The 17401-nt window shown below is 38.9% G+C and overlaps 2 protein-coding genes across 2 annotated transcripts; both read left to right on the forward strand.

Annotated features, from left to right (window-relative positions):
* The first annotated feature begins 5766 nt into the window (after nt 1-5766).
* LOC114531281 lies at nt 5767-7944 on the forward strand. Its single transcript, XM_028552916.1, has one exon. It carries the CDS (start codon nt 5767-5769, stop codon nt 7942-7944), a length of 2178 nt encoding a protein of 725 aa, XP_028408717.1.
* A 260-nt stretch (nt 7945-8204) lies between these two features.
* Nucleotides 8205-9464, forward strand: LOC114531282. The gene has a single exon (XM_028552917.1). It carries the CDS (start codon nt 8205-8207, stop codon nt 9462-9464), a length of 1260 nt encoding a protein of 419 aa, XP_028408718.1.
* The last annotated feature ends 7937 nt before the right edge of the window (nt 9465-17401 follow it).

Here is a 17401-nt window from a genome sequence, read left to right on the forward strand (position 1 = left end):
CTCATTATTTGCAATTTAAAAACTGATGATTATATATTTGGCCACATTTTTGTTAAAATCTCGAAAAACTCTTGTTTTTTAGCATTCTTCAAATAAACGTTTAAACTTAAAACTTCGTGGGAATGTAGCAAAACTACCGGCGTTTGTTACATGTAGCCATGTACTCTACAGAGTTGCAAAAAAACTGCGAGTAAAGGGGTACCACCCGTGAGGAAGGTTTGCTTTAAATGAGGTTTTTGAGGAAGGTTCAAATTTGAACACTCTTATTGATCACATGCATGCATGTACCGAAAAAACAAATACGGCATAACAAGAAATAAAATGTTAAATGTCATATTTCATATGACAAAATGTCATAGCCGTCTAGCTTGCCAGACGATCTCATTTTGGCAATTTGTGCAAATTTAAAGTTGTAATTGCAGATGAATTTCTTGGGTTAATTTTGGCTAGTTATTCCGCTAGGGCTTAATTGTCCGCGCCATTTGTCGGTGTTCACGAGGTAAAATTTGAGGCTTCCAAAATAATCATTGTGATATGCGCATCTGTAATATAATGCGAGGACTGACAGAGACCCTCGTGTATCTAAAGCAACCACAATACAAAAGAACAAAAGTACTTCGTCATATATGATTCGCAGAAAAGAAAAAGAGAAACTGAAAAGAGTTTCGATTGATAACGACAGCGACGATAGTCTTACCATGGCAGACAGCGGCGATGGTTTTGCCATGGCAAAATCATTTGCTACAGACAACTGCCCTCCATCGTCTCAGGTTTTTTGCTTGTATTATCAAATATTTTTGTTGTCATTTGTCTACATGGTCATTTCATTTTATGTTCCATTGCTGGTAGAGTATAATATTGGATTGGTACTTATCCACGTGAAGTTAATTTACCTCAACAGTGCTTTGATGGCTTCCTTGTTGTTCTTTTCCACCCCTCACATTCTGAGAAATATCTCCAAATCTACTTTCCTCTTTCTCAGTATTTTTTCACAGATTACATCAGTTTCAGCGATATTTTTTCTCGCTCTTTCCTGGAATAGTACATCGATCTACGCAAGAAGCACTCTCGTTTTTTGTATAATACTCATTGTGAGCACACAGTTGTTGAATATACTCCTGTAGCATCTTGCTTACTGTCGAAGTTAACACCTGTGAATTGGGCTTCATTTTATCAAAGTCTTGTTTATACCGCATGCAGTACAAGTCGGGGTTATGCTCAGTCGTTTTGCAGCGGGGTGAACATTTGGCAAAATGCGCATTATATGTACACATGCATAGTTCTCGCTTTTTGTTGGTTATTCGGAGTGATATGGTTTGGTTACGAATGTCTTAAATTTCATCGTGCCGCTGAACGATGACTGAAGGTGTATTAAGTAGTACTAGCCAATTACAATTCAGGATATATACAATTTGTTTGTTTTGGAGAAATCATGATTATTTATACCGCACTACTACAAATGAAATAGCTGTACTTCTCTCGACCAATCAGCATTCAATAGTTTTAGTATACGCTAATAATAACAGAAGGAATAGAATTAATAAGTAATCAACATCACACTCATAGTTAGCAAATCAACCTCCGGCTCCGCGGTCCTGAGTTGCTTTTAGTTTTTAGAACCACTCACCGTATAATTTTAGCATTAATTTCATTCCTATTCCTTTAGTACCATTATTACCTGCACTCCTATTACCATTATTAATTACTACGGAATTTCAGATATGGCGCGAATAACGTCTCGTTTAAACGTCGCATTTCGGTCGCGTCAAATGCGTCTAAGAGGGGAGATAACGAGAAGATAATAAAGGTGAACGAGGCTATCATCTCATTATCTATTGTCTTAATTGCATCTGACGCGACTGCATGAAGTGAGACGTCCAACACAATTAAGTTTGACTGTCGTATTACTCTACACATTGCATGCAAGTCGCAATTAAAATTTGTTAAAAAAAAAATTCACAAGACATCAGCAATTTGACATGTTCCTTTTCTACTGCAATGTAATTCTGCTTTACAGCAATTGATTTTAGTTCCCTAGGAATTTTAAATATAGTTTTACGAAATCAACTTATTGTTGATTAATACCGTGTTGTTGATTAATACGGTAATAAAAGTAATACCGTGTGGTATTTGGTAACTTTTTGCATGCATTTATGCTATATAAATACAGTTAGTTTTCAAATGCGAAAAAAGATAAAAATCTTTAGCAATTAACAAAAAGATTTCTCAGCAGATTCCGAGTTGCCTTTTTCTCACTCGCCGGCCTAACTTATCATGATGTAAGATGTAATACTGCATGTGATAATTACCTACTGACGTATTTGTAAAATTATCGCCAAAATGTCCGGGTGAATGAGCTAATGGCCTTGTGTGAGGCTTGATGAAGTGGTATCGCAGCTGCAAAGGCGATGGTTCGATTTCTCGAAAAAACAATACATCATTAACATTCATGCACAATTGAACATTGTTAATCCAATTGTCAAGAAACAAAAAGTTTTGCTCAAAAAATGCAAAGTTTGGTTGCGAAATGTGGTAAAATAAGGAAAATATAGCCTTGCAAAAAACACGAACATAAAGTCTCTAACATTTACATATCTGAGTTCACTGATTGCTGCATTGAATTTCCAAGCTTCGCTGCAGGGTGTCATTTCGAATAAATGACTTTCATGAGTTATTGCGAATAAATTATGATTCCCATGATCTGTCGCCAGGCAACAAGAAACCACGAGATTGATTTCATACACTTATTGCAAGGCTACTTTTTTCGCATATTACGACATTTTCGAATATTACGACATTTTCGCAACTTTGCATTTTCATTCATTTTGGTACGCTCTTTTCAGCTGTTGTGAAATATTTGATTGGATTATCTTGTATAGATAAAAAGTAGTCTATAATCCACAAAACGTCTATCGAGTCAATCTGTGTATTCAATCTAGTCGTAAGTTCCTTGATGAACAGCATCTCATTAACAAGACAATCAAACTTGCCCTTTTACTTTCGTACCACACGAAATTGGTCTACATTTTACAAAGTCTTAACACCATAACTGTCGGCCAGATGTTTAGCAAATGCAGATTACCATTCTGGAATTGCTAAACATGGAATTGCATTATATTTTAGAATTGCTTAACATCTGGCTGACAGTCATGGTGATAAGACTTTGTAAAATGTAGACCAATATCGTGTGCTATGAAAGTTTAAGGGCAAGTTTGATTGCCTTGTTAATGAGATGCTGTTTTTCAAGAAACTTTCGCCTAGATTGAATATCGAATACGCGGAGTGACTCAATTAGAGCAAAACGTTTTGTTTCTTGACTCAATGAATTTGAATTAAGAGGGGGGGCAAGGGTATTTTCGTGATCTGTGATTAGCATTATTTCTGTATTGTGATGCGTGATTTAAGAAAATGCCATTCCGTGAATCGTGATTAAAATGCGTTCCGTGACTCGTGAAGACCTAAAACGCTGGCAAAGACATCTTATTTCCTCCAATATTTTACCAATATTTATAATTTTTTAGATTAAATACTTGTCCCCAACTAAACTAAAGGTTAAATAATCAAAACAGTAGCTTTCCGCCTAATTTCCCAGTCTTTCCGCTGCAAAGTGGTGAAAATGAAATTATCTTCTTCGTGATTCGTGAAATCTTAAAAACACCTTTGTGATTTCGTGACAAGACCCCCCCTTGCCCCCCCTCAATTAACAATGTTCAATGTTCAATGTTGAATGGTGTAGTGTTTTAACTAGCATATACAGGGTGTCCCTAAAAATCCCCAAAACTATTGAAATCATCTATTGTTAAAATTGAAATGACTTGTTCGCGAATTTTTGCTCGTGGGGATCAGCGCAACTTATAAAATGCTAAATAGGCCTACAAAATTTTAAAATTGGCTAGAGAAAAAGGTCATTGGTAATAAAATAAATGTCATTTGTGCATGGGTATACAAACAAATTTTACTGTCATTCATTATGCATAAAAATGCTTATGTCAAGCATTTATTAATTTACACACTTGTGGGTCCCCACAGGGTGCTTAGACATATTCATGTATTCATGTTGTGCAAGATTAATTTCTTTTCAAATCCGCTGTCTTTACAGGTCTGTCAACCAGAATATATGAGTCGTTTCCCGTACGCCACTGGTCTGAAAGCTCAAAACTGGTCGTCCTGTGATGAAAAAAATGGTTCGAATCCTTGGATAAACTATGTGGTGTCGTAAAAATTAGGTCGGTGGTTATAATCATTAAAGAAATTTTCATATCACCTTAGAGGATTAGATATAAAAAAAAACCCTGCAAGCCTGGCGGTCTAGTGGTGGAGACAATGAAGACAATGGTCTCGGCCATGGTAAGTGGGTGGTTCTAATCCTGAGAAAACTTTTGTCATCGTGAACTTACTTAGAGAAAAGTTTTAAATAAAATAAAATGAAAGAGATAGCCTGCGGGCTCAAAAGCCGAGGGCCAAGTGGTAAAGACAAAGGTCTCGCAAGTAATAAGTTTCAATCCCAAGGGATTGTTTCTAATTATGAACTTAAAGAAAATAATCATTTATCTATGGTCTGATGCATGGTGAAGATAATTCGATGGTAATTGGAATCGTGGTAAGTCAGTGGTTCGAATCAAGCGAAAAATGTTTTTCAACATGACATCTAAGAAAAGAATGAAGTAAAAGAAATAAGTTTCAAGCAACTTTCAAGAATGGAAAAAGTTAATTAAATAAAGATTGCTCATTCCCGGTAAGCACAAGATCTTGTGGCCTAGTGGTGAAGACAATGGTTTCTTAAGTGGCAGATCTATTGTCCAAATCCAAGCATAACTGTTTTTCATTATGACTTTTGCGAAAAGGATAAAGTAAACTAAATAACCATAGCCGATCTTCACAAGTTCTCGTGGTCTTCTGGTGAAGACACTGGTCTACATGCCGGAAGTCGATGGTTCGAATCCTGGAAAAAATATCCTTAGTTCTGCACAACATATTGTGGTCTATGGGTGAAGCCAACGATCTCCCAGTGGTAGGTCGATGGTTCGAATCACAAACATAACTATCTTTCATTATAAGCTAAATTAAATAACCATAGCTGGTCAGCAGAGGCTCGTGGTCTAGTGGTGAAACCATGCAATGGTTTCCCAAGTGTTAGGCCGATGGTTCAAATGCAAGCATAACCGTTTTTCATTATGACCTTCGAAAAAAAGAATAAAGAAAATTAATTAAGCTGAGCCGATCAGCACAAGATCTTCTGGTCTAGAGATGAGAATGTTATTCTCGTGTGTCGGCAGGCGACGGTTCGAATCCAGGAGAAAATATTTTTCATCATCACCTTCGGCCTGAGGATAGTAGTTGGTTCGAATGCCGTTCCAGACGTTTTACATCAACCCTTTCTTTATTAAAAATACATGGTAAGATTAGGTTGAATAAATTGCTGTAGTGTTGAGAACTGACAGATAAGAATACAGTTATTATACAATATACATTACGTAGATTAGATTACATAGTTATTAGCATTAGGGATGTCACGTGACACTTTGGTAACATGAGAGTTAGTATGACTAGTGACACGCTACGAGGTAGTGGTGCATCGAGCACAAGTATTATTGTTGTAAAGGTTTATAGTTTATTAAAGGGTTTTTAATTTTGTGACTTGTCGAGGACTACAGTTCGGAGGCGACATTCTCGACACGTGGCACCTCCGACGGGATAGCTGAAACGCCAGCTATATTCGAATACAAGTGAACAGATTTCAACGACACACGGTTGTCCGGCGAAGATATGGAGAAAAAGTTAGAGACCAAGTTGAAGCAGTTGAAGCTTGGCGTGGAACGAACTGGAAATATCCTAGACTCAGGTAAGCCTGAAAGTATTAAGCGGCACCTCATTGCCCTACGTGAAACCGTTCGTGAAACGAACGAACATAAACGTGCTGTCGAAGCAGAAAAAATTGAGGCTGACGGAAATATTGAAGATATTAACGATTGGAATCTCCAGATCGAAGTTAAAATTGAGCAGGGTGATGCGGAAATAAAACGTTTGGAACAATGGCTTTTCGATAAGGAACAGTCTGAAAAACACGTAGAGCGAGAGGAGCAGTTTAAAGCAGAATTAAAATTGCATGAAAAACGACTAAAGATGAAAGCCGAACTCGAACTGTCTCAAACCAAACCGGAAATACAGGAATGTTCTGACTTTAAGACTGCAAAATTACCGAAATTAGTGATATCCAAGTTTGATGGTTCGTTTATGGATTGGCCTAGATTCTGGGGACAATTCAGCGAAGCTATCGACAAAAGTTTGATTGCCCCTATTACCAAGTTTACGTATTTACGAGAGCTACTCGGTCATAAAGCTAAGCGTTGTGTAGAAACCTTGCCATTCACGTCAGAAGGGTATAATCGTGCCAAGTCGATTCTCCTTGATAAGTTTGGGAAGGAATCGGAGATTGTGAATAGCTACGTGAGGGAAATATTAGAGTTGCCGTGTATACACAACGCAAATCCACGTAAAATAGCAGAGTTCAGCGAGAAACTGTCCTATTGCGTCCAAGCGCTTGACACTATGAAAAAGCTTGAGCAAGTGAGAGGAAATGTCGCAATGACACTGGGAAAATTAGCTGCAATTAGGGGGGATTTGGTCCGTACCGATTCCGATTGGGAGTCCTGGGGATTTGCTGAGCTAAACGAAGCTGTGCGTCAATGGGTTAAACGAAACCCAGCCGTTTCAAGCGAGAAAGAACCGCGCGAGGAACGCAAGAGTGTTTTTCACGCGCGCGAGGACGAAGCGAGGGTAAGAGGCTGTGTTTATTGCGAGGACGTGGGTCATAAGGCGACGCAGTGTGATAAAATAACGGACACGAGCGAGCGAAAGAAAATTTTAACTAAAAAGGGTCTGTGTTTTAATTGTGCTACAAGAAAACATCGCGCAGCGGAATGTTCTAGCAAAACGTCATGTCAGCACTGTAAACAACGTCATCACTCGTCAATCTGCCAACAACCGCGCCAATCGTCCGGAAACAAGGAGAAATTGATGACAGACGGTGCAACTGGTGAAGGAATATTCCCTGTAGTCGTAGTAAAAGTAAACGGTGTCATGTGTCGCGCACTAATTGACTCTGGCGCCGGGGGGTCGTATGCGTCTGCAAAACTTGTAACGATGATTGACGAAAAACCGAGCGAGACGAAATTACAACGCATTGACATGCTAATGGGATCAAAGACGACACGTCTGGAATATTACGATACGGAAATTAGCGCTCTTGATGGAAGCTACAAAATGAATGTCAAATTAGCTAAAGTGGAAAAACCAGAACTACTCAATGTAACTAACCCTGGATACCAGGAACTGAAACGCAAATACGACCACCTTCGAGACGTTATTGTCGATGACCTTGATACGAAAGGAAACCTGCCCATTCACCTAGTGTTAGGAAACGGGGAATACGCGAGAATTAAAACAAGCACAAAACCTCTTATTGGCGGCGACTACGAACCAGTGGCAGAAAAGACAAAGTTTGGCTGGTTCATCATGAGTCCTGGGGTTGAGTTTGACCGTAATACGATGCTCTTAACTCAAACAGCGCACTCAGATTTCGAGCGTTTATGCAGGTTAGATGTTCTCGGGTTGGCTGACACGACGGAAAACGACCAGAGCGTAGTATACGAGGACTTCAAAGAGCAGCTGACGAGAGACCCCGAAGGTTGGTACGAGACCAACCTGCCATGGAAAGCCAACCATCCCAGTCTACCTACGAATGAAGCGGGCAGTAAACGGCGATTAACAACTGTGATAAAGAAACTAACTCGTGAAGGCAACTACGAACGATATGACGATATCCGAGAACAACTTGACCAAGGCATCATAGAACCAGCTCCAGTCGAAGCGAGTGGCAAAGAACACTATCTACCGCATAAAGGCGTTGTTAAACAGTCGGCGGAAACCACAAACTACGTATAGTTTTCGACGCCTCGGCGAAGGAATCGAGTGATCAACCGTCATTGAACGACTGTCTTTACCCCGGCCCACCACTCCAAAACCAACTGTGGAATATTCTCGTCCGAGCACGTTTTTATCCCATCCTCTCGACCAGCGACATCGAGAAAGCGTTTCTACAAATTCGCATTAAAGAGCAAGAAAGAGATTCCTTACGGTTTTTCTGGAGAAGTCCTGGAAGCAAAGAGACGACTGTATATCGGTTCACTCGAGCTTTGTTCGGAATGACGTGTTCACCATTTCTCCTCGGTGGAGTTATCAACGAACATCTAAAACGATGGGAGATCAAATATCCAAACCTGGTTAAAGAAGTCCGAGACGGGCTGTACGTCGACGACCTGATGACGGGGGGAGAATCAGTAGAAACCGTGACAACGAAACAGGAAAAAGTCGTCGAAGTGTTCAAAGATGGATCATTCAAACTACACAAATGGCATTCGAATGTTGCGAGTCTTGAAGAAAACATGTCTGACAACAACGAGGTACCTTCCCTTGGAACAGCTCAACTCGATACGAACAAGCGAGAAACGAAGTTGTTCGGGTTGCCATGGGACAAAACGAAGGACACACTCAGCGTTGAGACAACACGGAAGCCAGTAACAACCAAGCGAGAGGCGTTGTCGGAGCTAGCGAAAGTTTTTGATCCTTTAGGCTTGGTTTCCCCAACGACCTTAGTCGCGAAACAACTTTACAGGGAAATGTGCGAAGCCAAACTTCCATGGGACGGGGTGCTAACTGAGGAAATCAAGAAACGATGGGAAGAATGGCAGCTCGTAGTATCGATGACGTTTACAGTACCACGGAGTTTAGCACCGTTTTTTCAACACGTAACAGCAGTCACCCTCCACGCGTTTGGTGATGCCAGCAAACTCGGCGTAGCAACGGCGGTGTATGCGGTCGTAGAACAAAGGAACGGTACGACTCAAGGTCTGGTTTGCTCAAAGTCGCGCCTTGCCAAGAAAAGCCTTACCATACCTCGACTCGAGCTCGTAGCTGCTCATATGGCAAAGAATCTGGTAGTGAATGTAGAGCGTGCTATTGATACCGTCGTAAAGGTCGTGGCAGTCCATTGTTGGAGTGATTCCACTGTTACTCTTTACTGGATCAACGGCCAAGGGGAGTATCGACAGTTCGTCTCTAATCGTGTAGCGAAGATAAAGGAGCAAGCACATGTACAATGGCACCATGTCCCCTCCGAAGGAAACCCAGCTGACTTGGGGAGTCGAGGAAACAAGTGTGTAGACAGCGAGTTATGGCGACAAGGTCCTGACTGGCTGAGTGATCCGAGCAAGTGGCCCCCAAATATTGTCCTGGAACCCAGTCAAGAAAGCAGAGCTGAAAGGAAGTGCTTGAAAACTGTCTTCACCACGACAACAGCAGCACCGAGAGCTTCTGATCAACTAGACGAGCTACTTGAGAAGCGTGTACTTCGCAAGGTTTTAAGGATCGGAGCATGGGTTCGAAGGTTCGTCGAAAATTGTTAAACGTGCGGTTAATGAACGACAATATGGCCCCATAAAGACCGTAGAGATCGAGACACAACTCTCGTGGTGGATCAAAAGAGCACAGCGTGACGCCACGAACAGCAACGAAATTGGGAAAGACGAGGTGAATCTGAATCTTCAGTTAAACGAGGATGGAATCTTAGAATGTCGGGGACGAATCGAAGGAGAGTATCCCATCTACATACCCCACAGTCACCTAGTCGCTCTTAAGTTAGTAGAGCGGGCTCACCATTCGACCTTACATGGCGGAGTAGGAATGACTATGGCGAGAATCAGGGAACATTATTGGATCCCGAAATTACGACGGTTAGTTAAGCGCGTTCGAACCAACTGCTGGGGATGCAAGAGATTCCGAGTCCAATCCTACGAGAAACCACCCCCCGGAAAACTGCCATCAACTCGCACCGAGGGAACCACACCGTTTGAAGTGCTCGGCGGACTTTGCGGGACCTATACGGTACAAACCAAAAGGGAAGAAGTTCGGGAAATCTTATCTGGTTCTTTACGGTTGTAGCCTCACAAGAGCCGTACATCTCGAAGTTCTTAAATCATTGGAACTTACGGAGTTCATAGCGAGTTTAAAACGCTTCATTGCAAGACGAGGACGACCCAAGATCATATATTCGGATAATGGTTCTACCTTTAAAGCAGCATCGAAGTGGCTGAAGAAAGTCCAGAACGACGAGCAGTTGAACAGTCTCCTCTCGGAACGTTCAATACAATGGAGATTCAATCTGAGTCTCGCACCGTGGTGGGGAGGCCAGTATGAGCGCCTTATTGGTCTTTTCAAGAGAGTGTTTTATAAGTCCATTGGCAACGGAATGCTTACGTTGGAAGAGTTACAAGATGTCGTGCTAGACGTGGAGGTTACACTTAATGATCGCCCGTTATGCTACTTGGAAGATGACGTCCAGTTGCCGGTACTTACGCCAAATTCGATGTTAAACATCAATCCTGGTCAAGTGCCTGTCCTGGAAGCCTATAACTTGGAGGATAAAGAACTTCGAAAAAGAGCGAAGATTCTCGAGAAATGCAAACAAGCCTTGTGGAAACGGTGGACTCGTGAGTACGTGCGAAGCCTTCGTGAACGTCACGTGAACCAGGGAGGTCGACAAGCGTCAGTGCCTAGAAAGGGGTCAGCCGTGATCATTCAGGATGATAACAGGAACCGGAAAACGTGGAAACTCGGGATCGTTTTAGATATGATTAAGGGAAAAGACGGCGTCGTACGGGGAGCTAAAGTCAAAACAGTGAACGGAGTATTGGAAAGAGCAATCCAACAACTATACCCTCTTGAGTTAACCTGCGACGATCACCACTTCCAGAAACCTGACCCCCAGGCCCCCGCCTTTGTTCCACGAGCGAAAAGAGATTCCGCTGCTGCGGCAAGCTTACGAATCGAGCAACAAGCAGAGGAAGACAAAATCTTCTAAGAGAAACCTTTCCTTCTAAATTAACAATTTTACTATATGGAATTAATGTTTAGTTTTGTTTAGACATCACAAGAGGACAACAACGAAGTCAGTCTCAAGTGGACATATACCTCTTCAACGAGCTATATGGGGGAGTGTGTTGAGAACTGACAGATAAGAATACAGTTATTATACAATATACATTACGTAGATTAGATTACATAGTTATTAGCATTAGGGATGTCACGTGACACTTTGGTAACATGAGAGTTAGTATGACTAGTGACACGCTACGAGGTAGTGGTGCATCGAGCACAAGTATTATTGTTGTAAAGGTTTATAGTTTATTAAAGGGTTTTTAATTTTGTGACTTGTCGAGGACTACAGTTCGGAGGCGACATTCTCGACAGTAGGTTTTCAACAATCACCAGTTAGCCTTGTGAAAAAGTCATGGAGTATCAAGTACAAGATCGAGGATTAAAGAACTGTTGAAGAAACGGTTTCTCGTCACGGTTAAGGAAAATTAGGGTCTGGTAGGTATTTTACACTTTTGAATGTTCAGAAACACTTTTAATGTTCGGGAAGGCGGGGAAAGAACAGGCCCCCTCAGATTTAAACCTCATGACTACAACTGGAAAGCCATCGCCATTACCACTACTCTACCACAAGATCGCGATGCGATACTAGTTAATTTTAATTAACATTTAAAAATGTTTCTCATTTTTAGGGATGGCCCGATACCATTGTAGTGACGATCACTCCCTTCTTCAATAGATTGGCGAGGATAGAGACGTGACCCAAGGGGACAGAAGTCTGAGTCACAGAAGCATAAGTCTACGGTCAAGCATCGAGGAATGTGAAGGACTATGATTAAAAAAATGCAGAGATTCAGATCTTACAGGTATAATAAAAAAAAGAAACGGGTAATAGCTCGATTAACAAAGCTGGTTTTCATCACCATGTCTAAAGGCCCACACAGACAGGACACGATTTCAATATTTTTACTTTTCAAAAGCAACCTATCATAATATTCTTGTATATTACTTAACGATAGTACATTTGACTGCTCTGGCGTCCATATTTGACTGCTCTGGCGTCCATAGATTCCATTATGACAAACTCTCATATTAACTCTCCTCACGAAGGCCCTCAGGTCGAAACGTCGAGAAGCGTTTTCAATTTGTCTATTTTAGGCAGTCAGTGTTATACAACATTTGATGCTAAGTTGTTTGAACGCTGCTCCCTGGTTATATAGGGGATATATATATATATATTATATATAATATATATATATATATATATAATAATATATATATATATATATATATATATATATAAGTCGAAATGGAGAACTTTTTGACAACGACTACTTGTATATATATATTTATATATACATATAGCCAGAGACGCATTCATTTCAACTTCAAAGGAAGGTCGTGAAACGCAAGGTTTTATTCGACATTTAAAATTTGAAGTTGTATAATTCACTTTGCATAAAATAGACACAACAGTAAGGTTTCCCATTTTTTATTATATCCTATAGTTCTATGCCCATTGGAATGCTTGTTATTCGTGGAATGTAGACGGAAAGAAACTGCATTTTGGCAATCGTTAAGTTAATAATATCACGATGTTGTTCATAAATATCACAACTGTTTTTTTATATTTTCGTATATCTGCATGAATATCCTATATTTATAATGGTATATCTAATATAAATGAATTCCGCACAGTTTTCAGTATTAATAAGTACACGTATACGATAAGTATAAGTATACGTATACGACTCAGTGCATGGTGCATGAGGATAATATTAAAAGACTTTTGAAATCGATGTATTAATCTATTTATATATAAAAGATAAGGCAGGCTGAAATGCTATAAATCCAAAATTTCGCACCATATGACAGTAAGACCTTACATGCACGGGATCATCGCAAGAGGCTTGTTGGAAAGGGGAGGGGTGGGGGTTGTTGATTAATTCGTCTTTTGTCCAACTGAATTCTTTTTATAGTGACTGTTCGTACGATTATCTGAACACCACAGAAATATATATATATATATATATATATATATATATATATATATATATATATATATATATATATTTATATTATTCTTAAATATTCGGCATCGCTACTTTGAGTTTCAATCATCAGGCGACCAAATTTCAATTTCAGTTCGTTACCTGATGATTGGCACGAAACTCAGAGTAGCGATCCCAATTTTTTAAGAATAATGTAAATGAATAAATAAATATCGCTCTACTAGCTTGCAGTATAGAGCACTCTTTTATTTCATACGAAGAATTTTTTAATAATTTTATAAAATTTAATTGTATATAACAGTGTCTCCAGTTAAATAGTTTCATTTTGGTAAAGGATCGTCGGGCTGTCATTATTGCCATCCCAGATATAGGGTTACGTCGTTATACGATCACGAAATATTTTCCTTTTATGTTGACCGCCAATCAACTATACCTCAATAAACAACGCTACTGCTTGCGAAATTGAACTTAGGTCCTACATAGTAAACTCTCAAGACTATAGATGACTCACTCGGTCCGACAATTTATGCATGGAGAAACTTACATGCATACAATGATCAGGGCCGTAGCTAGAAGCTTAATTGGGGGGGTGCATATTCATATATTCGTCTTATGCCCGAATGATTTCTTTTGTATGCTATTGTTCCTATGGTATATAAACATGAATATATGAATATACACCCCCCCAATTAAGCGGTCTAGCTACGGCCCTGGCAATGATGCAGTGTGAATAGGTCAGGAGAAATTTTCATTGGTTCTGATTAAATTTGCTTATTGTGTTAAATGAATGTCGTTTGTTGCCGTAGTAGGAATCACGGCAAGAGCGATAAATTTTAACGATCAAAGTAAAGAAGAAGTCTGGTACACACCCATGGTGCATGCACTATCAGTAGCATAGCCAGCCTGACTATTTGTCCCGCTATGCTAATATTTTGGTGTTCAGTGAATGTGAAAACAATAAATTTCTAAAAAATTAATAATCATAATAATTTTCAGACTGGACTGTGCACTGTAGATGATTTAAGAAACTTTCTAACAGTTCTGGAACATTCTTCATGTTCTTTCACTTTCAACATATGTATGCACTTGAGATTGAGACGCTTAATTTTCAGTAATTGTAAATAACGAAGAGAAGAAAGAAAAGGCCAGTGAAGGTGAGATTATAGTCGACCAATACATGACCTCATATTAGGTGGGCAAAAACCCTATTTCTGAAAATAAAATATTGTATTAGCATCTTTCGCAAAATGTTCAGTATCTTGTGAAATCATGCACAAAAGGACAAGACCGGTAGGCTATATGCGTTTGTCCACATGCATGGTTAAGAAGTATCATTTCCCAATTCCTGACAGCAATCAGTTTGGTGAGTTGTTTAATTTCATCAACAATTAATTGCCACTTTGTTGCGACCGCTTTTCCTTGTAATTAAATTCGTTTACGTCTAATTGGCGATGACTGTCGACATATAATACATGGCATTCGGCTGAATGTCATTTATATAAGCATAATTTATACATTATGTAGCCATGCATGTTAGCTATGATAAAAAAAAGTTGGAGTATAGACTGTCAACGTATCGATCATTGTCAATAAACTGTATAGTGCGTTAGCCAAGTACTTTCCCCAATTGTTTTTTTTTAATTCGACAGGGGGTATCGTTTTTTTTACAAAACTCAGAGAATGCGAGTATAGAGAATAAGAAAACATATGGAAATATCTTGGCCAATAGAAACCAGACGGGTTGGCGCCAACATATTGCCATTGTCATGTTATGCGGTTCGAAGCAAAAATCAAAAGTTGATGAATTAATCACCTGTTTCTTTTGCCCTATATTTGGCATTTTTAAAAACAGTTTAATATACATAGCATTGTGCATGCAGTCATTTAGCACTGACATCCGATGTTAATAATATAGTAAATTTTACATACTCAGTAAAGGATATTGATCTAATGCTCTTATCTTAATCAAAGTTAATGCTGTACGGAAATACAATAACGATAAAAATGAAATGTATAGCTCTTACTTGAATTATGTTAAAATTATAAGTCATATGCATGTTCATCTAGCTCCCACAATTGATCTCATCACGTAGTAATATAACTACGTTTGATAACTACTTGGATAAAGTAGTCAAACAGTCATCGTCCTTTGTTTTTATATATAGCCCATTGTTTTTATATGTAGCCCTTTGTTTTTTTTCTTTTTTTTGTGGTACTAGTGAAGACGCATGTTTGGCTACGTTTTTAGCCCATCTGCACGGTAGCCTTGGCATTTGATCATTGTTTTCATTGTTTTAACCCCTGACATATACCCTTGGATAACTCATTATATGCACGCATTCTAACGATTTTTTTATTACCGGATTTCGAAGCAGCGTCGAGGTCGCATTTATAAGTTGGTCGAAATTCTGTTAAAGGCTGAATCTTCCGATATCCAAATTGGATTGGCTATAGAGCAAATACATTTTATTGTGCAACTTATAAGTCTTCCTATATGCATGGCTGCAAAGTTAAACGGCCCAACCTACTGAGTTATATTCAACCTGCAAATTAAGAGAATTTTTGATGATAATGACCTGATATTCATTTATAATTCTTGCGCACCAGCATCTAAAAGAATATTTACCTAAAACCTCTATTAATACCTTCCCAGCACTAAATTCGGTTCTATATCGTCGGTTATCGTTTAAATGTGTATGCTCTCTATTATAGCTTCGTTTATTCAAATCAGCTGCATGCATTACATCGATTATCTAAATATCGGAAACTTCAACTAGATAATGAAAATATTTATGCAACCATGAAGAATGCGGCAATGTCCACTTTTGTCCACTATTTTGACGCAGTTTAGTTCCGGGTAAAATTATATCGACGCCGGTTTAAATCAAAGGACGTTTGAGTTGGAATGCGAGAGAAACAAGGTAATATTTCCAAGAGGAAAAAAGTTCAGTCATTTGTTTAAAATTGGGGTCACTCGTTCGCTGCTCATCTGCTTTCTATTATATGCGTCGATAAACATATCCGTCTGCATGCGTTTATCCAGCTATTAATATGATGACTTGCACGTGAAGGATGATGCGTGCGTTATAATTCTCTTTAATTTTGGAGCATTCCCGAAGTTGAATACACCCTTTCAATAGGTTTCACTATATCCACCAAAAAACAAAAACATTCGTTGTTTTCACTATTACATATCAACTTAGCTTTATAACTCAGGCATTTCGATACTTAACCTTTAGCATTAGCTTATAGAACTTTTTCCATATATTAATTCTGCTTCGATATACAGAGATAATTGAAAGGGTAAAACAATAAAACAATCATATAGGAAATATAACAAACGTAGTTTACACCTCAGCCATTACTTCATGTACTTTAATTGAAGTGAAAGTCAAGTCGTTCTGCGCATCGGTAATTGTTCCGCTTACACAACAATGTGAGGACCCTTAATTTGATGTAAAAATTGCCGAAATTTCGATTGGTTTGAATTTCTCTTAACATAAGCTCTAGTTCATATTCATTTAGAAGCGTAGCAAAGGTAAATAGTGTTGTTAATTTAGACAAGAGTAAATAGAGCTTAATATTCAGATAGTAATCGTATTTGAAGAGTATTTGAGGCTCAAAATGTAAACAAACCGTTTGTCACATGACTTCCATGCATTTTAAGAAAAACAGTTGAAAACCACACTCTAATAACAATGAACTTGTCCGTTCATGTTATTGAATATTGGGTATTACTGAAGGGGGGTTCGCTATATAAAAACGGATACTGGCATACTGCACAAGGTCGAGATCTTTCTTTAGACCCACAAACATGCTGAAACTTTTAATAAAACCAGTCAGATGGCTAATTAATCTAATTAGCGGAAAAGGGAAATTGAGAGTCCAAAATGTTATTGCCTGCCAAAAAAGTTGTTCCAAACCACAAGTTGTATAAAACTGCTGTCTCGATTCATTTCCAAAAAATAAAAAAAAAGAAAATCTGATATCGTCTAATTAAATCTAATTAACCGTAAAGGGTCATCAACTTGCGAGCCCTACTATTAGCGTAAGCCGCACAATAGGAAGAAGTCTGAAACCCTCTGTTGTGGTAAATGCACGAACTACGAATTAAGAGAATAACACTTACTTTAAAACATTCAATTAATCTTATATGGAGTTGTCTATAATCTTATATAGTTTAGTTGGCCCGGGTCGATTGTGTGAGAACTGCGGGCCTATATAGTGATATATACAGAGCCATATACACAACCAAAATTTTGTAATATCCAATTTCTTTTGCCCCCCTTGTGCTTTTGTTTTTTTTTTACTTATTTCTTCATCTTCCCCTGACCCGCCGCCATTTTGAAAAATCCGCTCATGCAGGTGATTATCGCTCGGCCAATATGTGGCCACAGTTTAAAGAATCCTCTTTACTATTAGAGTAAGAATCGTGGAATCTGTTCAGTACTTTTATA

This window comes from Dendronephthya gigantea, unplaced genomic scaffold, assembly GCF_004324835.1.
Source record: "Dendronephthya gigantea isolate DGI-Jeju-01 unplaced genomic scaffold, DenGig_1.0 000070F, whole genome shotgun sequence".
NCBI lineage: Eukaryota > Metazoa > Cnidaria > Anthozoa > Malacalcyonacea > Nephtheidae > Dendronephthya > Dendronephthya gigantea.